Source organism: Bufo bufo, chromosome 3 (genome assembly GCF_905171765.1).
Source record: "Bufo bufo chromosome 3, aBufBuf1.1, whole genome shotgun sequence".
In the NCBI taxonomy this organism is placed as follows: domain Eukaryota; kingdom Metazoa; phylum Chordata; class Amphibia; order Anura; family Bufonidae; genus Bufo; species Bufo bufo.
In genome coordinates this window covers 560,637,669-560,660,409 of record NC_053391.1, presented here as the reverse complement: position 1 = coordinate 560,660,409, position 22,741 = coordinate 560,637,669, and the positions used below count along the sequence as shown (strand labels likewise).

The 22,741-nt window shown below is 45.4% G+C and overlaps 1 protein-coding gene across 1 annotated transcript in view; it reads right to left on the bottom strand.

Moving 5' to 3' along the window:
• SPATS2 (spermatogenesis associated serine rich 2) overlaps positions 1-22,741 on the bottom strand; it is a 96,094-nt gene that overhangs the window by 57,164 nt on the left and 16,189 nt on the right. The window contains exon 2 of the mRNA XM_040425542.1: positions 20,806-21,002. Coding sequence (XP_040281476.1) covers positions 20,806-20,830 — 25 coding nt within the window. The 5' untranslated portion in view covers positions 20,831-21,002. The remainder of the gene's footprint in view (positions 1-20,805; positions 21,003-22,741) is intronic.

Genomic DNA, 22,741 nt, shown 5'->3' with positions numbered 1-22,741 from the left:
GTGCTATAGAGGAATACAGCATGTGACTGCTGCAGCCAATCACTGGTCTTAGCAGTCTTGTGCCATAAACTGTTGAGGCTAGCAATTGGCTGCAGCAGTCAAATGACGTATACCTCTACGACACCCTTACACACATACGACTGGAGCTGCAGATCTGGAAATTCCAGCGAGTACAGGATCATTTTTTATTTATTTTTATAACATTTACTGGCGTGGGGCGAACTGTGAAATAACTTGGACAACCCCCTTTAGGCATTTTTGTCAAAAATAATTATTGTTTGTGCTGCTCTGCGTGGTGGCTTCAAGCAGGGTTACTTTTCAGCCACATTTATAAAAAAAAAATTATTACAAAAAACATCAACCCCCTGCATGTCTCCCAAGCAGGCAGGAATAAAATGGAAAAGACAGATTGAAACCAAAAGCATTAGTCACATTTTATTTTGGCAAAATAGTCTCCAAAAGCTTGCACCAAGATAAAGGAGGCAGCAGACCAGCTTACTGCCAACGCCTGTCCCCAGAAGGAGTCTCTTCCTTAGCAGACATCACACATTTCTACAGAAGCAGAAGTATTTCAGTATTCCCACTAGTTCATAGACATGTACACACCACATCTACACTGAGGCAGATATAGAGAAACATCACTAGGATGACCTGGCTGACACAGGCACGGAGTAAGCTTCCTGGCCACAAGCCACCTGGCCATTTTGCTCTCTACTTGAAACCTGTGCAGCTGGGAATTTGCATGTTTCTGTGCTCCGCTACAATAGGCGCAGATGCTGTGAAACTAAGGTCAGCGCACAGTCCGTTACGTGGCAGGGAGTTCACGCTCTAATGTGGTTTCCTCAGGACATTTGCCTGCAGGCTGCAATTACAGTCAGTATCTCTGTTCTCAATCAGCTTAGATTTTACACTGGCAAAATACACCAGATAGCGGCCTGGCTGTGCATCTCACCTCTCTTCCTGCTCACTCTGACCAGCTCCAATCTGGCTTCCGACCCCACCACTCAACTGAAACTGCCCTAAGGGCTAGTTTCACTCTAGCGGCAGCCTTCTCCGGCAGGTGAACAGCCTGCTGGATCCGTGCGGCCGCTAGTGTGAAACTAAAGTCACCAGCAACCTGCTAACTGTCAAACATTACTCTGTCCTCCTCCTCCTTGACCTTTCCTCTGCCTTGGCACTGTTGACCACTTCCTTCTGTTACAAACTCATCTTTTGGCATCACTGACCTGGCCCACTCCTGGATCACATTACACCTCACAGACCGGACATTTAGGCCCCTTTCACACAGGCGTTGCGGGAAAAGGTGCGGGTGCGTTGCGGGAACACCCGCAATTTTTCAGCACGAGTGCAAAACATTGTAATGCGTTTTGCACTCGCGTGAGAAAAATCACGCATGTTTGGTACCCAAACCCGAACTTCTTCACAGAAGTTCGGGCTTGGGTTAGGTGTTGTGTAGATGTTATTATTTTCCCTTATAACATGGTTATAAGGGAAAATAATAGCATTCTGAATACAGAATGCTTAGTAGGTGATCAATTGAGGGTTAAAAAAATAAATAAAAATTAACTCACCTTCTCCTCTTGTTCGCGTAGTTCCCGGTCTCTTCTTTAACCATGTTATAAGGGAAAATAATACAGTGAATAGACTGTCGCCTAGCAACCATGCGTGAAAATCGCACCGCATCCGCACTTGCTTGCGGATGCTTGCGATTTTCACGCAACCCTTTCACTTCTATGGGGCCTGCATTGCGTGAAAAACGCTGAATATAGAGCATGCTGCGATTTTCATGCAATGCACAAGTGATGCGTGAAAATCACCGCTCATGTGAACAGCCCCATAGAAATGAATGGGTCGGTATTCAGTGCGGGTGCAATGCGTTCACCTCACGCATCGCATCCGCGCGGAATACTCGCCCGTGTGAAAGGGGCCTTAGTGTCTCCCGCTCTCACACCACCTCCTCGTCTCATCCCCTTCTATTTTGGTGTCCCTCAAGGCTCTGTCCTAGGACCCCTGCTCTACTCAATGTACACCTTCAGCCTGGGACAGCTCAGAGTCCCACAGATTTATAGCATCACTTATGCTGATGAATTCAGAATTACTAACAAATAGGTATAAAGCCATCCACAACCTGTCCCCTACTTACATCTCTGAGCTACTTTCCTGATACAGCCCCACACGTAATCTCCAATCCTCACAGGACCTACTTATCTCCTCTTATCACCTCCAAGATTTCTCCCGTGCATCCCCCACACTCTGGAAGTCTCTGCCCCAACATATCAGACTCATCTACAGAGGAAACCTTCACAAGAAACCTGAAAACCCACCCCTTCAGACAAGCCTACAACCTACAGTAATCCTGCTGCTGCTATACCACTATGACCAGCTTCACCCTCACCTACTGTGTCCTTCTCCCATCCCCTGTAAATTGTAAGTCCTCGAGGGCAGAGTCCTCTCTCCTTCTGTACCAGTTTGTAACTTGTCTTGTTCATGCTTAGTGCAATGGTCTGTATTATGCATGTGCACCGCTTATCATATCTACAGCGCCATGGAATGAATGGTGCCTTAATAAAAATAATCATTATTGGGGAAAGAAGCGCTGCATGACACTCGTAGAGGCTCATCTGCCCTGAGCATGCAGAAATTCCTCTGCTGTCGGGGTAGGGTCAAAAAGCTCCCTGTGCACAAGTAGTCGGCCCAGTCTGTGTGTGTGGACAACTTTAAAGTTGGCCAATTTCTTAAAATGCTTAGGAATAGCATATAAACTGTTTTTTATGAGACATACACCTGTATGTCATATCGTACCTTACCCCCAACGTGCTGCAAAAGGCCCTTGGGTCCTCATTGTTGACCTGTGCAAATACTCGAATCCTCCAACGCTGCGTCCGCAGGTCACAAGATGGTGGCAGTGATGCAATTTATCCACCGCACCTTTTTCTGGGCATGTGCTGATAGTTGTCAGCGCGGAAGAGAATGAGTGTCGGGACAGCACATGCCACAGATGGGGACCAGGGGCCTTCCGCAACAAGTCATGATGTGATATACAGATGTAAGTTGCATAATAACAGTTTATGGGCTGTTCCTAAACATTTTAAGTTTAACAAATTAGCAACCCCCTTAAAAAAGTACAGTTATTTTATTTATTTTTGACATTTAACAGTTTTTAGATTATTTTTTTTTTACAGAATAACAATGCCCCCTTAGGGTGGCAAAAATGAAGTACAAACTGGACGAATGTCTCATCTACAGCAAATGCGATCATACACAGTTGAATAATGAGCATGTGTATAGAAGAACTATGGAAAGTAACAATACAGCACATATCCTCCAATGACACAATATTGAACGTGAAATCCAATACAGAACTAAATATCAGGCAGAAGACTCCCAGTAATATCTTATTCTGTATTTCAGGTTAAGAATGTCAGCGATATCGACTAGGTTTACCAGACAAGAAGAATGAGCTCAAAATAGGACGTGTCATTTTTGTGTTAATTTGAGGTGGAATTACAAGAGTTAATTATAACCTTAAGTGCCTAGGGTTCCTGCAAGTTGTTTCTTTAGATACCATAAAGAATATTGAAATGGCTTCACCATCTGTTCCCTTTCAGATTGTGATAAAAATGTATTTGTAAATAATGCCACTTTTTGAAAAAAAAAAAAAACTTGGTTTTCTTTTCCGGTTGTCTGCTCTCTAATTTATCCATATATACGGTTTTCCTATGTTCGAGCCACAGATCGTAATGACAGTTTAACAAATTCCTGCTATGCTTGTTCACTTAAATAGATTACTTTATACGCTAAAAAGAGTTAATTGTGTTAATTGCTTTTAAACATAACTGCAACAATTTGCATAAGGCAAAACACAGGTTTAAGAAATCTGGTCATACAACTTAGATTCTGGGAGTAGAAGTTTATCAGCCGCCTGCTTTTCCTTCCGATTCCTGGTTTTCGATGGGAGAAGTGGACATAAGCAGACTCCAGACTGCCCTGGTAGTGGCTTATCTGCTGCCGAACCAAAATTAAAGCATGCTGAAATACAACCAACACGCCCAAGACTTGTCATTACAAATTTTGCAGATCTAATCAATGAACAGTTAAACAAAATCTTAACAGAAGACTTCCCCAAATTTATTTTTCAGATTTTTGGAGAAAATATGAAAGTCACTAACTTTTAACACATCTTTGCATGACTCAATAGTACAGGTGAATATAAAGAAACTTTGTAGTATCTCTCATCAGGGGAAAATGTCTCTTTCTACACTTATCAAGCCATAATGCAGCCCCCCCTCCTTAATGGACAATGAATTCTCTGCTAAATTCTTGTTGAATTGACCAAAATGGACGGTCAGTTCACATAAAAATCAAATTACACCTGCCCATATAAGTCTATGAAGGGAGGAGGGAGTGACCCGCCCAGTGAGTGAGACAGTGTCATAGACTTTAGCAGCTAAGAAATATATTATATATATTACTGTCTCACTGGTAAAGGTTTTGCACCTATACTACTCAGAATGTCTACCATGCTCTTCTGTGCGCTGTATATGGGAGACATCATAGCAGCTAGTCTCCAACGACCAGCACAGAAGAAATGACAATCAGAGCTGCTGTCTGCCGAGCAGAGAAACTGGCAAATGGTAGATACAAGTCATTTAATGGTCAGAAACAGTTACTCATCATCTACACGTATGGCAGCTTATTCTGAAAACTTATCTCAGTGTAGGTCTGCTTTAAAGGGGTTTTCTGAGACTTGGTATCGCACCTCAGCCCGATTCACTTTCATGAGGCTGAACTGCGCCTAGGGCTTTGTGACTGATAAATGTGATGTCACATAGCCTCGGCTAAACTGCGAGCATAGGGGCCTTCTCAAACAGCTGATCGGTGGGGGTCCCGGATGTCGGACCACCACTGTTCATATACTGATGACCTACCTCAGAAAAACCCTTTAAGTTACTTTCCATTGAGACACAACTAAGGCTACTTTCACACTAGCGTTCGGGTGTCCGCTCGTGCGCACCGTTTGAAGGGGCTCACGAGCGGCCCCGAACGCATCCGTCTGGCCCCAATGCATTCTCAGTGGAGGCGGATCCACTGAGAATGCATCCGCCTGCCAGCGTTCAGCCTCCGCTCCGCTCAGTGAGCGGACACCTGAACATCCGTCCAGACTTACAATGTAAGTCAATGGGGACGGATCCGCTTGAAGATGACACAATATGGCTCAATCTTCAAGCGGATCCGTTCCCCATTGACTTTCAATGTAAAGTCTGAACGGATCCGCTCAGACAACTTTCACACTTAGAAAATTTTCTAAGTTTTAATGCAGACGGATCCGTTCTGAACGGATGCGAACGTCTGCATTATCGGAGCGGATCCGTCTGATGAAACATCAGACGGACCCGCTCCGAACGCTAGTGTGAAAGTAGCCTAACAGAAATCGGTCATGCCAAGCACTCTGGCCTTAAAGGAAAAATACGGCATTTAAGTGGCCATCACTATCTGATCAGCGGGGCTCCAACATCCGGTACCCACACCAATCAGCTGTTCTGCAGGAGTACACAGCTCCAGCACTTGTGCAGTGGATGGAGCTGGTTTCTCCAATGCTGCTCCTATTGAAGCGAATGCTGCAGAAAGCAGCTCTGTCCACTGCACAACAGATGGAGCTGTGTATTGCCGGTGCAGAACAGTTGTTTGGCGGGAGTATGGGTTGTCGGACCCCCATCGATCAGATACTGATGGCTTATCCTAAGGATAGGCCATCATTTGTAAAGAGTTGGACATCCTCTAAGATATTTATAAATCTTAAATGAAGCAGTCGCATAAGGGTTGATTATGCATTCTTCAACCTCTTAAAGACATAGCAATTTAAGAATGAAAAAGGTCATGTTGTACATAACCTACATTTTGACAAATTCCTGGTAGAAAAGATAATATAACAATCTTCCCTTCCAAAATGAACAGCTAGCAAATATTTTCAGGACTGGCTCCACAGCTACAGAGTGCTCTCAGAGAAGTCATAAGAGGAAAGACGCACTGCTCTATAGGGCCGTGTCATGTTCTCCATGAAAGGAGAAACATACTTTAGACATCCACTGCAGACGCCAGTTCAACAAGGACAATGTGCTGTACCATGCACAGAATTACTGACGACTTATTTATTGGTATGCTCGCTGTAAGAAGGACATTTATTAGAAGACCAGAAATAATTGATAATGCACATTTAAGTCCCTTTCATACTGGCTGTAAGTAAATGATCACAATGCAAGATTAAAATGTGGGAACAGAGTCGCATCCTGGCTCCTGTTCATACACCATACACAATGGATATAATGAAATCTGTTATTATAAGGAATCCATTAGGCACCTGTCTCCTTTCTTACCTTTTCTCTAGGCTCGAGATATCTTGAGATGAGTGGCACAAGACAACCGGCTTTGGGCCCACATCTCATGCCACTCATGTGGAGGAAAGGAAGGACACATTTGAATGCATTGTTTCATCACTCGTGGCCATCAAAGAGTAACAGAATCCTGAAGGAAGAGACCTGAAGAGTCAGAGCTTAACCCCTTCCTGACTGCCCACTGGGTATATACGTCCTATCTTCACGTGCCCCGTGCAGATAGCACGTATATACACGTTCAGGCAGCGCTGGGATTAAAGCTCCTGCAATCTAGTGGGAGCAGGTCGGGTCCCGGATGTGAGACACAGCAGGGACCCTGAGGAGAAGACAGGGGCGGTTTATTACCACCTCTGCCTTCTCCTGTGCTGGCAGGAGAGCGCTGCACGAGCACAGGGGGGAAAGCAGGGTGTCGGGGGCAGGAGCAGAGCTGCAGGGTCTAAGAAGACCCCGATAAGCTCTGCCTGTGTGCAATGCCCCCACAGGGGGTTGTTTTTCCCTGTAACTGGGGCTCCTGTGGATTCCCCAGTTACAGTGGGAAAAAAAGCCAGTATCCTCCAGAGGTATTTTAATGACCTTCTGGAGGACATGTGCCAAAAATAAATTAAAATAAGTAAAAAAAAAATTGAATTAAAAAAAACAATACACAGGGGTGTGGAAATTTAAAAAAAAACAACATTGCTTACCGGTAATCGTTTTTCTCGATACCCATGACGGCACCCTGTGCGACTCAGGACCTCCCATCAGGACAGGAAACCTGAGAAGATAAAAAGGACACACCTCCACACAACACCAGTAGAAGAAATAAATTGTTCTCCGGAGAGAAGTGACAAAGGGTTAAAAACCCCCTTTTTTTTTTTTTTTTTTTTTTTTTTTTTTTTTTTCTATATTACGTCATATAGACCTGGCAAAAAGCCATCAACAAATATATATATATCTGCTTGGGAAGGGAAATATCGGGTGCCGTCATGGGTATCGAGAAAAACGATTACCGGTAAGCAATGTTGTTTTCCCCTCACCCATGACGGCACCCTGTGCGAGATAAACTATAAGTAGAACCTAGGGGGGGGCCACAGCCTGAAGGACTTTCTCTCCAAAGGAAGCATCAGAATGGAGCTGTAATCTGTAATGTTTAAGAAAAGTATGCGGGGAGCTCCAGGTAGCCGCCCTGCAAATCTGGGCTAACGATACATCAGCTTTCTCAGCCCACGAAGTAGACACCGCCCTCGTAGAATGGGCCCCAAAACCTGAAGGGGGGGGGGAGACCCAGGGAAATATAAGCTCTAGCTATGGCCTTCTTCACCCATCTAGCAATAACCCCTCGGGATGCTTTTTTCCCCCTATTTCCTCCTAAAAACTGAATCAGGAGGTTCTCGTCCTTTCTCCAAGGAGCCGTAACATCTAAGTAGACTAACAAGCATCTCTTGACATCCAAGCAATGAAACTTTTCCTCCAAGCTATTGGAGGGGTTAGGAAAAAAGGAAGGCAACACAATGTCTTGGCTCCTATGAAAATCGGAGACAACCTTGGGAAGAAAAGAAGGCAAGGGCCTAATAACTATCTGGTCATCCTGGATGATCGTATAGGGCGGAAATGCCGAGAAGGCCTGGATCTCCGATATCCTCCTAGCCGAGGTAATAGCCAGGAGGAAAGCCATCTTAATGGATAAGATGTCAATGGGAACCTCTAGTAAGGGTTCAAAGGGTCTATCGGTTAGGGCCGTCAAGACCCTATTTAGGTCCCAAGGAGGGGAAAGAGGTCTAACGGAAGGACAGATTCTGGCAGCGGCAGAAAGGAAACGCTTGACCCACGGGTGGTTTGCTAATTGGAAGTCAAAAAAGTAGCTCAAGGCCGACACCTGAACTTTTAAGGTGGAGGCCTTGAGCCCTTTGTCTAACCCTGCTTGTAGAAAGTCCAAAACCTTAGGGATTTCAGGAGGACTAAATGGATCAGGGCTAGAACCCAAAAAGGAAGAAAAGACATTCCACACCCTATTATACTTCCTAGCTGTTGACGCTTTTTTGCTACCTAGAAGGGTGGAAACAACTTTGCTAGAAAGCCCTCTCTTCAACCAGATGTCCCTGTCAATCTCCATACTGCCAACTGAAGAATCCCCGGATTGGGATGCCATACAGGCCCCTGGGAGAGTAGATCCTCCCTCGGAGGGATCACCCAGGGAGGGCCCCTGGCTAGACTTAAGAGGGTGGGGTACCAGATTCTCTTGGGCCACTTTGGGGCTATCATGATTATGGTGGCTCCCTCCGTCCGTACTTTTTTCAGAACCTGCGGGATTAGGGAAATAGGTGGGAAGGCATAGCCGAGTTCCTGGCTCCAATCCTGAGCCAGACTGTCTACCGCTGTAGGATTCTCTGTGTAATCTAGGGAGAAGAACCTCTTTGTCTTCCTGTTCTTCCGGGTGGCAAAGAGATCTATAGTTGGGGTCCCAAACATTGTTACAATCTGGGAAAAAACTTCCTCGTTCAGACTCCACTCTGCCTGCCTGAGTTCTACTCGACTTAGAAAATCGGCCACCGTGTTCTCTTTCCCTTTCAAGTGTATTGCGGATAAGACCAGGTTCCTGTCTTCCGCTATTTTGAAAATTTCCTGGCAGAGGAAGATTAGGGATGGTACTTTTGTCCCGCCTTGATGATTTATATAGGCCACTGTTGTTGAATTGTCCGAGTAAAATACCAACTTTCTGTTGGAGACCTCTGGAACTGCCACCTTTAGTACTCTTTCTACCGCCTTGAGCTCCTTGTAATTTGACGTGCAGACCCGGGTTTTTAAATCCCATCTTCCCTGCCAGTATTTTCCTTCTGAATGAGCTCCCCAGCCCCACGGACTGGCGTCTGTCGTTATCAGCATGGGTTCTATGAAGGACCAAGGCATTCCTATCGAGAGGTTCTTCTCGGACGTCCACCACAGAAGGGAGTACCTTGCTCTGGAGGAAAGATGAAATTTTCTCTCTAGTGTTTGTGGAAGACCATTCCAAATCTTCAAGATATCTGACTGTAACGGTCTCGTGTGGATCTGAGCGAATGGTACGGCTGGAATTGTAGCCGTCAGGTGCCCCAGTACTGCCATCGCTTCCCTGATGGAACATTGGAAGGACCGGAAAAGGAACCAAACATGCTCTATTGTCGAGGACACTTTCTTCTGAGGGAGGAATGTCTTCTGAGCCGTAGAATCTAGCTGCATTCCTAAAAAGGTGCAAACTTGAGAAGGGGTTAGACAAGATTTTTCTTGATTCATTTTCCACCCCAGATCCTTCAACAGAGAGCACACCAGGGCGAGCTCTGCTTGTAACTGCTCCCTTGTTTGGGCTATGAACAAAAAGTCGTCCAGATATGGTACTACTACTATCCCAGATGATCGAAGGAATGCCACCATCTCCGACACGACCTTGGTGAAAATTCTCGGGGCTTGAGAGACCCCAAACGGCAGTGCCCTGTATTGTAGGTGCAGAAGTTGGCCCCGTACTTGGACAGCCGTCCTTAAATACTTTTGGGAGGAAGAGTGAATTGGGACGTGATAATAGGCATCCTCTAGGTCTATACTTGCCATCCAGCAACCCTGGTATAACAGGTCTAAAGTTGTCTTTATAGTTTCCATCCGGAATTTTTTGTATCTCAGGAATTTGTTTAGACGCTTTAGGTTCAGAATCATACGAAAGGAACCATTGGGTTTCTTTATTAAAAAGAGTGGGGAGTAAAACCCCCTGCCCTCCTCCCTCCCCGGGACCTGGCAAACCACTCCTTTGTCCAACAATAACTGAACCTCTCTCTCCAGAACTGTGGATTTTAGAGGATCCTTTGGAGTTGGAGTGTGGGTGAAAAAGACTTGGGGATAGGAGCGGAACTCCAACCTGAATCCCTCCGCTATCCCCCCCAAAACCCACTTGTTTTGGGTGACGTTCGCCCAAGCCGGGAGAAAGGCAGAGAGTCTCCCCCCAACCTGGAGTCTGGCGTCATTGCTTGTCTTTTGGTTTGTTATCCTGGGATTTAAACAGGAAACCGCTAGTTTTTCTTGGAAATCTATCCCTTTCCTTCCTATCATAGGGCTTACCCCTCTGTTTTCTAAAGCCCTGCTGGGGTTTACGAAAAAAGGGGGGTTTTTGAGGGACAGGAAACCCTTTTTTCTTGTCAGATGCCTTCTCCAAGATGTCATCCAGGGAGGATCCAAACAATCTATCACCCTCACACGGAAGGGCACACAGCCTGGCCTTAGACCCCTGGTCACCCTTCCATGACCTAAGCCAAATGGCTCTTCTAGCCGCATTTGTCATAGCTGAGGACTTGGCAGCAAAGCGCATAACATCCGTAGAAGCATCCGTTAAAAAATCTGCCGCTTTAGCAAAGGTGGGAAGAGAAGCTAAGATTTCCTCCCTGGGCTTTTTTTCCCTCAGATGTTTCTCTAGCTGTTCAATCCACAATCTTAAGGACCGGGATACCCAAGTGGCTGCCACTGCGGGTCTAAGACAAGTAGCGGAAGTTTCCCATGCCCGTTTAAGGTATATATCTGCTTTCTTATCTAATGGGTCCGACAGGCAACCCAGATCATCAAAGGGGAGGGCAGATCTCTTAGCTATCTTAGCGACTGGAGCATCTACCGTAGGAGCCCTATCCCAGCTGGAGGAAACTTTCTCTTCATAAGGATATTTCCTTTTCACCGAGGAGGGTAAGAAAAACTTTCTATCAGGATTCTTCCATTCTCTATTGATGATCGCTTGCATGTTATCATGAATAGGGAAGACCCGATGTTTTTTAGGGCCTAATGCCTGAAAGGCCTGGTCCGCAACTGATCTGGTCTGCTTAACTTCTTCTAATTGCATGGTTGCTCTGACCGCTTTTAATAACGGCTGCGTGTCCTCTGGGGAAAAGAAGGATCTCCCTGAATAATCTTCATCCGAGGAGTCCGAATCACTAGACAATAGTTGTCCGGATTCTCCGCCATCTTCGGAAGAGTCCAACTCAATACTGTCGTACTCTGTATCCTTTCCTGGTTTATCTGGGGACCTGGCACGGCTCTTACTGAATGCTTTAAAGGACGCCTTAATAATAGATTTCATGGATTTAGTAAGGGTCTGGGATTGCTCTGCTACCAGATTATCTATACACGCTGAGCATAACGCCTTCTGATAAGATGCAGATAGGGGCACTTTACACTCCGCACATTCCTTGTGTCTTGTCTTAGAAGATGATTTTTTAGGTGGTTTAGGGATCTAAAAACAATCATAAGAAACACCATATTAGAATAAAAAGGAACGCTCTCACCCTGAAGCTTTTCCTTTTTTCCCCATCCTCAGACCGGTACCGGACTTGCAGGCCTCAAGGGTTCCTGGGGTTCAGCGCGTCCTTCTGTAGGCTCCGACATGATTGCCCAGGATCGCTACGTGGCACATCCAAATTGTGCCCCAGCTGGCTGCCTGAACCTGCCGCCGTATTTGTATTTTAAAGGACGCGCTCCGGCCTCTACTTCCGGGTCCTGCACGGGCTAAGCCCCGCCCCCCCCGACGTCATCTCCAGGAGACGGCCCCGCGCATGCGCATAAGCGCACGGACGCGCGGGCGCCATCTTGGAACTGGGCAGAGCGAGGAAGAGCATGGGGAGCCGCCTGGACACGGCCACAGCGGCTCCCCGCAGGGCCGGAGAGAGGGCAAGCGCAGGCAGACTTATGGGGAGCGGCTTCCGGCACGGCCACAGAACTACCGCTCCCCAGGGATAGGACTTCCCACGGCACTCAGCCACAGACCTTCCCCAGCTCCGGTGTCTTGGAGGTACGTCTTCAGCAGTGCTGCTTCTCAGGATCTCCCATCCGGAGGACAGGAAACCTGAACTGGTGTTGTGTGGAGGTGTGTCCTTTTTATCTTCTCAGGTTTCCTGTCCTGATGGGAGGTCCTGAGTCGCACAGGGTGCCGTCATGGGTGAGGGGAAAACTACTTGTCGAAGGACTAAAGTGGGGGCTCAATCTACTTGTCCCTCATGACCATCTACTTGTCCTGAACTTATACTAACGTTATACTGTATGGGGCGGGGGCCACAAGGAGATGTTATGCTGTATGGGGGTGGGGGCCACAGGGAGATGTTATGCTGTATGGGGGTGGGGGCCACAGGGTGACGTTATACTGTGCGGGGGCAGCCGCTTGGTGACGTTATACTGTATGGGGCACTAGGGCAGCCCCAAGGAGACGTTATACTGTATGTGGGCAGCCCCAAGGTGATGTTATACTGTATGTGGGCAAGAGGGAGACGTTATACTGTATGGGGGCAACAGGTAGACATTATAGTTTATCAAGTGCCACGTGCAGTGCAGATTGCAGGCAGGGCCAGAGCCTCAGAAGACAGACAGCACAACCTTTATTTCTGACACCCCTGCAGATGAGCGTTCCTCCCGGAGCCTGTCCACATCGCAGCTCCCGGCCTGACCTGCAAGCCCTGACTGGGGTCACATAGCATCATAAATCAGTATAATGCTATGTGACCCCAGTCAGCGCTTGCAGGTCAGGCGGGGAGCTGCGATGTGGACAGGCTCCGGGAGGAACGCTCATCTGCAGGGGGCCGTGGGGTCTCTCACTCCTCTTCTCCCATCTTGGCCTGCAATTACTCAGTCTCTGGAGACGGTGTGCTGACTGTGCGCTCCTGTGCTGGCAGGTGGGCGGAGACTTCGATACAGGAGCCGGGAGGAGCGGGGGCCGCCTGCAGGAAGTGATATGTACGGTACCCATATGCACTATGCAGGGGCAGGCTGACATAGATGTAGGAGCGGTCAGCTCGCGGCTAGCATATGACCGCTCCTATTACTGCCCAACCGACATGTCCCTGCTACTTGCCCGCACAGGGCTAAACAACTGTTCAAACTACGCGCCCGGAACTGCATGTCCCGGGCGTCAGGCGATAGGAATTCCACACCCCTGAATACAAAAAAAAAAAAAAAAGTAAACAGCCGCCAACAGAAAGAGAGAACCCATTGCAATAATTACGTTTTAGTATCAGATTTAATATTTAAGAAATAAAAAGCTATAATATTTTTTTTATTTTATTATTATAATTATGTAAACCAGCCCGCTTACAAGTGGGACCAAAGAGGGGAGGGTGGGCAGGGGTGCACCTAGCCTTTCTGCTGCCCGAGGCGAAAACTGAAATGTTGCCCCTCCCTCCCCAATGCCAATTTCTTAACCTAACCCCTTACCTTCAGCTCCCCCTGTCTTACCCCTAACCTGGTGCTCCCTGAGGCAATCCCCTTAGGCTACTTTCACACTAGCGTTCGGGGCTCCGCTTGTGAGTTCCGTTTGAAGGGGCTCACAAGCGGCCCCGAACGGATCCGTCCAGCCCTAATGCATTCTGAATGGATGCGGATCCGCTCAGAATGCATCAGTCTGGCAGCGTTCAGCCTCCGTTGCGCTCAGCAAGCGAACACCCGAACGCTGCTTGCAGCGTTCGGGTGTCCGCCTGGCCGTGCGGAGGCAAACAGATCCGTCCAGACTTACAATGGAAGTCAATGGGGACGGATCCGTTTGACACAATATGGCTCAATTTTCAAACTGATCCGTCCCCCATTGACTTTCAATGTAAAGTCTGGACGGATCCGTCTGAACAACTTTCACACTTAGAATTTTTTCTAAACTATAATGCAGACGGATCCGTTCTGAACGGATCCAAACGTCTGCATTATAGGAGCGGATCCGTCTGTGAAGACACCAGACGGATCCGCTCTGAACGCCAGTGTGAAAGTAGCCTTACCTAGCCTCATTGGTGGTGCACAAAAAAAAATAAAAAAGTTTCTGGGAGGACCTCTTTACATAACAACCAAATTCTGATAAAATGACAACAAAACAAACTAGTCAAAAGACTACTAATGTTAATGCATTTACAGTTTATCTGCTGTGGGCAACTTTTCTTTCTGACAAAGAGCCGTGCACAGACAGTTTCTATGACTTAACAAAAGAAACTGGGGCAGATTTATTGGCAGTGAAGAATCGGCATACAGGTGCCTAGTGGGAATCAGGAAAGACGGCTGTCAGCAGAACGAGTGCTCAGCTAATCTAAAAGATGTGCAAAATTCACCACTGGCTCATGTTGGATGAGAAGTCTTATTATCTGTAGACGCTTTTCTCTAACTTTAAACCACCTATTGGTTGGCTTATGCTGCATCAAAATTTTAGTTCATGGTTTTACAACTTAACCCTTTACCGACATTCGCCATATATGTACGGCAGATGTCGGGTCTTTAAAGAAGACGCCCGCCAGGAGCCAAACAGGTGCCATAGCTGCCAGGTTTCTGTTATTTTACACACAATAATGCCAATCAGTGACTTTTAACCCACGGTCATTTGTGACCATGGCATCTGAGAGAGCTTCCGCCAGGTCTAAAAGACTGAACGCAGTTTAGCTTTGTGGTGGCAGCCTTGGGCATTCTGCAGGCTCCGAGGCCTGCGAGAGCGATGTTCCCACGGATAGTGAAGCTCCCATAAACTGCAATAGTAATTTGTTGCAGTTTATGGGAGAAACAATCCCGCCTAGGGGGACTTAAAATGTTAAATGAAAAAAGTTTAAAGATATATAAAAATTCTAATCAATCCTTTTCTCCATATTAAAAAAAATAATATAATTGGCATCTCCGGGTCTCAAAATGCCCATGTTATGGGGGTCAGAAATTTATTTTTAAGTATTAAAAACACAATAAATAAAAAAAAGTGTGGTATTGCTGTAATCGTACTTACTGGGAGCATAAGGGTAAAAGTTCAGCATTTACGCGACCGCAAGTGCTTTGCGGTCCGCAAAACACGGATACAGGCCATGTGCGTTCGGCATTTTCGCTATATACAGAATGCCTATCCTTATAGGACATGCTCCATATTTTTTTGCGGTGCCGCGGACAGCACAGTCTGCTGTCCGCATCTTTTGCGGCCCCCATTGAAATAAAATGGGTCCGCACCCGTTCCGCAAAATTCTGGAACGGATGCAAATCCATTTATACAATCGTGTGAATGCACCCTAAAACTGGGACTTAAATTGCGTTTTTTCCCCCAAGTCAACTTGGAATTTTTCCAGCTTCCCACTAAATTGTGTGCAATATTAAATGGTGCAACTTGTCACAAGGAACACAAACCCTCATATAGTTATATGAATTGGGGGGGGGGGGGGGGGGGGTTAAAAAGGGAATTCTGGGAGTGCAATATTGATGATTTATCCTATCAATACCTGATTGGTGTTGGTCTGACACCCTTTTTGAAGAAGTTGCGGCAGTCTGGTAAGTGCTGCGGCCTCCTCACAGCATACCGAGAACAGCGCCGTACATTGTATAGTGGCTATTCTTGGAATTACAGCTCAGCCCCGTTCACTTGAATGGGACAGAACCGCTCATAGGACAATCTTATTAAAAAAGGTAGTATTTGCCTTTAAGTAGTGCAACAATTTATTTCATCACCTGACACATAAACCGCTACTGATTTACTACGTGTGCCTGGTATTTTAGAAACCACAAAATTCATATTCTCCAACACAGATTAAAATCTGAAAGAACAGATTTCCAGCTTGGCACGTGAAGGTCTGCGGGGCTCAGTGCTGTGCTTTCCACAGCCAGTCACACACAGGTCACAGTAGCTAATTCACAAGTGATTAGGGCTGGATTTCCCTTGAGCTTCTTACAGCGATGGGACTTTCTGGTTTTCATTTGTTACTTTAGATTTGCTCCATTATATGATGCCCACAGGGATTGTGAGGTCCCAAACTTTGTCGCAAACCACACGAGACAGAATGTGAACTGGATTTCCTAACTTTAGTCACACAGAGGCTACCACTCAGATGGGATACAGTAATATTTTCAAACACAAGGCAATGGGGAACCCAAAAAAATCTAAAAATGACCATTATACATAAGCACCATGGGCAGTGCGGTGGCTCAGTGGTCAGCTCTGCAAGGCACCAGTGCTAGTGCCCTAGCTTCAAATTTGACCAAGAATGTTCTCCCCGTGTTTGCGCAAATTTCCTCTGCGTACTCTGGTTTTCTCCCACAGTCCAAAGACATACTAAGGCCTCATGCACACTCCCGTATTGTCGGTTGGCATCCACTCCACCTTTTTGCGGATGCATTCATTTCAATGGGACTGCAAAAGATGAGGACAGCACAATGTGTACTGTCTGCATCCAAATGTCCGTTCCAGTACACCGAAAAAAAAAAAAAAGGGGGACATGTCCTACTCTTGTCTGTTCTGTGGACAAGAATAAGCATCTGTAATTTGTGTGGAAGGGAAAATGCAGGAAGCACACAGCCGGTATCCGTTTTGCGGACTGAAAAATCGGATATGCAAGTAAAATAAATTATTTAGGCTATGATCACATGGCGTTCAGGAACTTGACCTGTTATGGCAAAAACAGCGCAGCATACAACGCTATTCTCTGTCAAAATGACTGAACCCTTCAAGGAACCAGATGGAGTCCTGGGTCTGATGTAGGGCTGCAACGATTAATAGACTATCGATAATATTCAATAATTATTGAATAATAGCCGATTCATTGCTATGCAGGCGGTTTACTTTAAATAGGCGCATCTTTATTTTACCTTACAATGAAGCTCCAGTAACAGGAAGAGAGGGGGCGGCGGCGTGACGCCACTTACGTGACGCGTCTGCTCCGCCTGAGTCATTCATAAAGTGGGTGGAGCAGGCGCATCACATGCGTGAGTGACGTTATGCCGCCGCCCGCTCTGCCTGTTACCGGAGCTTCATTGTATTTGATTTTGTAAGGTATTAAAGATCAATTCATAGCGCTGATTTAAAGTTTAAGTAAAAGTTACTGCAGGGTAACGGTTAAGAAATACTCTTTAGATATTGCTGTGAGCGGCAGGGTTAGTGTATTGGGACTCGGGAGACACTGTTATGGGGGAGATCTGTGGATGACACATATAGCATAAGATGCTATATAGTGCCATCCACAGATCCCCCATAAAAGTTAAACTTGCAAGATCATACTTGTTTATACCACACCATCAGAACACCGCTTCTCAGCTACAGGCAACATAGCGCGTAAGAGAGCTAGCCTCAGCCCTGACCATGTGGACATGTTGTCTTTTTTAGATTGTAATGCAAAATTTTAATAATTATGCAACTCCTAAATTTGTTTTATTATGGCCTTTGAACATCATTTTTTTTTTTAAAGTAGTCATATAAACCCCTTTTATTGTCATTTGGTTTTTTTCCCCCGATTAAAAATCAATGAAATTATCGACAACTAAATCGATTATTCAAATAATAGTTAGCTGCAGAAGCCCTAGTCTGATGGGAATTTTTTCAATCCACCGTATGCTCTGGTACAGCATCATGGCTTCAGTTATAAGTGGACACCACCATGCAGATGAACAGTCGTCAACACTGGGCCATCTTGTAATACAAGAATTTTATTTTCCTTGACATCTATAAATCACATACTAGCTTTGACATCGGTAACTAATTGCACTGGAGCCACACAGTGTCCCTACGACAACACTGATTGAACAGATTTTTTTCACAAGATGAAGAGGAGCTGCAGGTCAATATCTTTAAATAGAAATCAATCATATCTGCACAAAGGAATAAGGAAGCGACAAAAATAAATCACATCCCTAAAGGTGAATTTACACGTTATGAACTGGTCATAATTATTTGGTGCAGATTACCAGTCATACAAAGTAGGTCAGCACCACCCAAAGTCAAATAAATGGGCAGGTACAACTCGGCTGGGACTGCAATGCAAAAGCCAACATGCAGCAGCAACCTGCAGCTATTCGATACGTGCATGTGAGATTTTTATTACTTTTAAACATTATTACTGAACTTTCTCAAACTGCGTGATCCCATCTGCCTTGGCTTGGTGGGGGGTGAACTCACTGCACAGTGTGGATGCTGTGTGGCTGCTGAGTCCCATTGCCTGCTGGAGCGGTGTGGGGGCGCGATAGTCGACGCACAGTGCCGCGCCAAAGTTAGAGTAGGTCCCCACTTGAAGAGGCAACCTTGTCGCGGTAAGTGGGCCTATGCCCTTTGATCAAACTGTATACTAATGCCTCCTAATAGTGCATAGCAATTGATTGACAATAGTGCTGTAGAGCCATGTTTTATCTTGCTGCAGTTTTAAACAGTTGTTATATCAAAAGCATAGTTATGAGGATGTGCGATTTAGATTCTCTCTCACATATTGAATTCACTGCTGTCACTACATTAAAGGTGCATTCGCGTTTTATGGTCCGCAAACCACGGATACCAACAGTGTTCAAGCATTATCACTGTGTGGACCCATTGACTTAAACGGGTCCGTGGTCTGCATGTTGTGTCTTTTGCAGAGCGGCCGCACATATGCGGAAGGGCTTCCATGTGGCCACCAAGCAAAAGACAGGACATGGTCTATACAAGGGATCAGCAACCTACGGCTCTCCAGCTGTTGTGAAACTACAACGCCCAGCATGCAAATGTGCATGATGGGAGATACCGTTTCACAACACCTGGAGTGCCGGAGGTTGTTGATCCCTGTTTTATACGTTGCCACAACATGCAGACCAAGGACCCACTGAAGTCACTACTACTGGGGCAAGTCTTAGGCCAGACTAACACGTCAGGCTGCTGTGCTTTAACCCTTTCACAGTCAGGGGTTTCAGGGTAAATTTTCATACTTCTACAATGTACAAATACAACAGGATTTCAAAAATGGAAGAAAAAATATAGTTATATTTAAAAAAAAATATATGTATAAAATCATATACCCCTATATGACACATTGTAAAGACTCCACCTAGCATATTACACTTCTGGGCATCTTCAAGCAATTCTGCACTAATGCAGATCAGTATATAAAATTTTTCGAAAAGACGGGCACATTTTTTAATTTTAATTTAATATTTTTTTTTTTTAACTAAGTAACAAGCACTCTGCTATCTTCAGAGCGAATGGAGTGACATCGGGCATGTGTGACCACCACTTCATTCAAACAGGGAAAACAGCGATCAGACACTTATCCCCTGTCCTGTGGGGAGGAGATGAATCTTTGTAATGGGACAACCCCTTTCTGCGCCAATTACAGGTAATTCTGGAGACTCAACCCATTTACAGATTTATTTTGCGGTAAAGAACAATAATGACTATAATCTATAAGAAAAGAATAAATGCCATTCATGCAAACCCCTACTTATCCAGCGTAGGCCGATAGCTCAGTGGTTGTCAGCCAAGATCTTTAACAATGTAAGCCTTCTGTGAGCTCACCAAATGGAAGATTTTCTGAAGTAAAAAAGTGTACAGATGTGTGCCAACTTCTGAGATTGTGCCTATCATTACTGCCTATTACACAATCATTAGATCCGTGCTTCCTCAAGATGGTGGGGGATTTAAAGGGGTTGTCTGGTTGTTGAATATTAATGGCATCCTCAGAATAGGTCATTAATATCAGATCCCAGATCCTCTGACAATCTACCAATTCAGGAGGCCGCAGTGCTCCTTGCAGCTTACCAAGCACAGCGCCATCAATTGGATTGCAGATCAGCCCTTCATTTGTAGGAGGTTGAGCCATGGGGCCAATGAATGGCCTAGGAAGAGGCCACAGCGCTCACAGGAACTCTGCGGCCTCTTGAAGCAGCTGATCGGCATGGAGCACTGGGAGCTGGAGCCCCACCAAACAGATATTGATGGCCTGTCCTGAAGATAGGCCATCAATAAGAAAATCTTGGACAAACCCTTTAAGGATACTTTCACACTACCGTTCAGAGCGGATCCGTCTGGGGTCTGCCCAGACGGATCTGCTCATATAATGCAGACTTTGGATCCGTTCAGAACGGATCCGTCTGCATTATATTGTAGAAAAAATTCTAAGTCTGAAAGTAGCTTCAAACGGATCCGTCCAGACTTTACATTGAAAGTCAATGGGGGACGGATCCGTTTGAAAATTGAGCCATATAGTGTCAAATTCAAACGGATCCGTCCCCATTGACTTACATTGTAAGTCTGGACAGATCCGTTTGCCTCCGCACGGCCAGGCGGACACCCGAACGCTGCAAGCAGCGTTCAGGTGTCCGCTTGCTGAGCGGAGGCTGAACGCTGCCAGACTGATGCATTCTGAGCGGATCCGCATCCACTCAGAATGCATTAGGGCAGTACGGATGCGTTCGGGGCCGCTTGTGAGCCCCTTCAAACGGAGCTCACAAGCGGAGCCCTGAACGCTAGTGTGAAAGTAGCCTAACCAGTGAGTTACATTTTTTTAATTTTTTTTTTTTTAACAACCCTCCAAATATATTTTACTTTGCCTACTCAATAATCCCATCTAAGAACTCCACTAGAATACAAGCTTGTGTACCTCAAAAATTGAGATATTCTTCATAAGACACATAATTGGCTTGTACGAGAGACAAAAAAATAAAAACATTTACGAGAATAAAAACGTGTAGTACATTAATAACTCACCTTTATTACTGTGCTTCCGAGACATCTTTTTTAGCACTACTGAAGAAATGTAAAGCACAAAGAAGTTTCCTTGTTCACACGCTTAGCTGTGATGAGACGTCAGGACTGGTGGAAAGTCTGGGCCAGCTGCCAGGAAGGTGCATAAATGCTTCTTTACACTAGTCAGGCCAGGTTCTTCCGCCACGTCTTACTGGACCCTGCAAAAGAGAGACATCAGTCTATTGGAGTCCTAGACAAGACGGCTACTTCATACCGCAATATCTAAGGTTAATAAAACTGCAAAGAAACCAGAGTGCAGGACATGACACTACCCAAGCATCAACGAGCCATTGCCCAAATCTTTACCTGCAACTATAATGGAACAAATGCCCAATGTTTAGATTTCAAGCTACACTGGTAATAGTATCTCTACCATACAGCTTGCCCAAGGATTCAAATCAGTCAATAGGGTGAGCGGACCCGGTACAGTGTCAAAGCCTCAGTTATAAACAGAATTCTGAAAGATATAGAAATATATGTGATAAATGTCAGTTCAGTGGCACCTCTCCATTCACTTCTACCGAGGAAACACTGTCTTGAAGGAATAGAGATTGCAGCCTGAATCTTAGTGCAACGTTTTTTAGGGATCATGCACACGGCCATAGTTTTGGTGCGGATACAGACCCATTCATCTTAAGGGGGCCGTATAAGATGCAGACATGGGGGGGTGTTGTCCGCATCCATAAGTCCGTTCTGTGGTCCTGCAAAAAAACAGAACCTGTCCTATTCTTGTGCGTTTTGCGGACAAGGATAGGACATTTCTAAAGGACTAAAAAATGGTGGCTGGATCTCGGCTGGTATCCATGTTTTGCAGATCCGCAATTTAAGGACCGCAAAAAACGGCTACTTTTGTTGTGAGCATGAGCCCTAATTCAAAGTAAACACAGACATCAGTCTTTAATCTTGCTTTTTTTTATACAAAGATAACATTTGTAAAATCACATGGGGCACATGGTCGTCACACAGGTACATTAGATCTGACAGGGTTCGGTTATGCATTCCATCATAGAATTGCGTTATGGTCCGTGGTAAGTATGAAATTCGCTCATCTCTAGTTGTCAGCCCCAAGACAGGACTACCCCTTTGATTCTTCTTTTATTATAATATTTGCTTTTGGGCTTCGTTCATTCACATTTTTTAGGGCCTTTGAAAAAAAAACGAAAAACAAGCGTCATGTGCCATTTATAGGCGTTATTTGGTGGGTTTTCTTTCTGCTCATATATCCTTGACATGACTTCTGACACATGTCCATAAGAAACACCTAAAAAAATAAATTGCCATGCCTAGAGCATGCTGTGTTCTAAAGAATAAAAAGTGAGAAAAAGCTACAAAATATAAAATTTTTATAAAATGAATATTTCCTGCATTACCTTACAGCAGACATCTGGCCACAGTTTTTTTTAGCACAACATTTAAAAAAAAAAATGTCTAAAAATGTAACGTACAAGACCACCCAAAGAGGAAAAAGAAGCCTCTGACATTTATTGGAAACCTGGTGATGGTTTCAGTAAGTGATCAGGCAGATAGACCAGGTCAACAGCGGGGAGCCCCAGGAGGCTCTGGAACAGGATTGGAGAATTCCAAATAATCACACATGGTTTATCAGTCACCAGACGAAAGAATAGCAGATTTCACAAAAATGCTGCTAAAACTTAGCCGAAATCTGCTACTTAAAGGATTTCAAAAAACACCACTGGAGATTTATCAGAGAGCGAGATTTTGTTCTTCGGCTTAAACAACAAAGTCAACGTCTTGTGGCAACATCTGGCTAATTGGCTTTTGAGTAAAGCTGTCCCTAAACGCGCTATTTTCAGCTTGTTGATCGAGTGCTGGAAAAGAAGCTTGGCATAAATGTAATGCCATTGTAAACGCTGGTCAGCAACACTATGCATGGCAC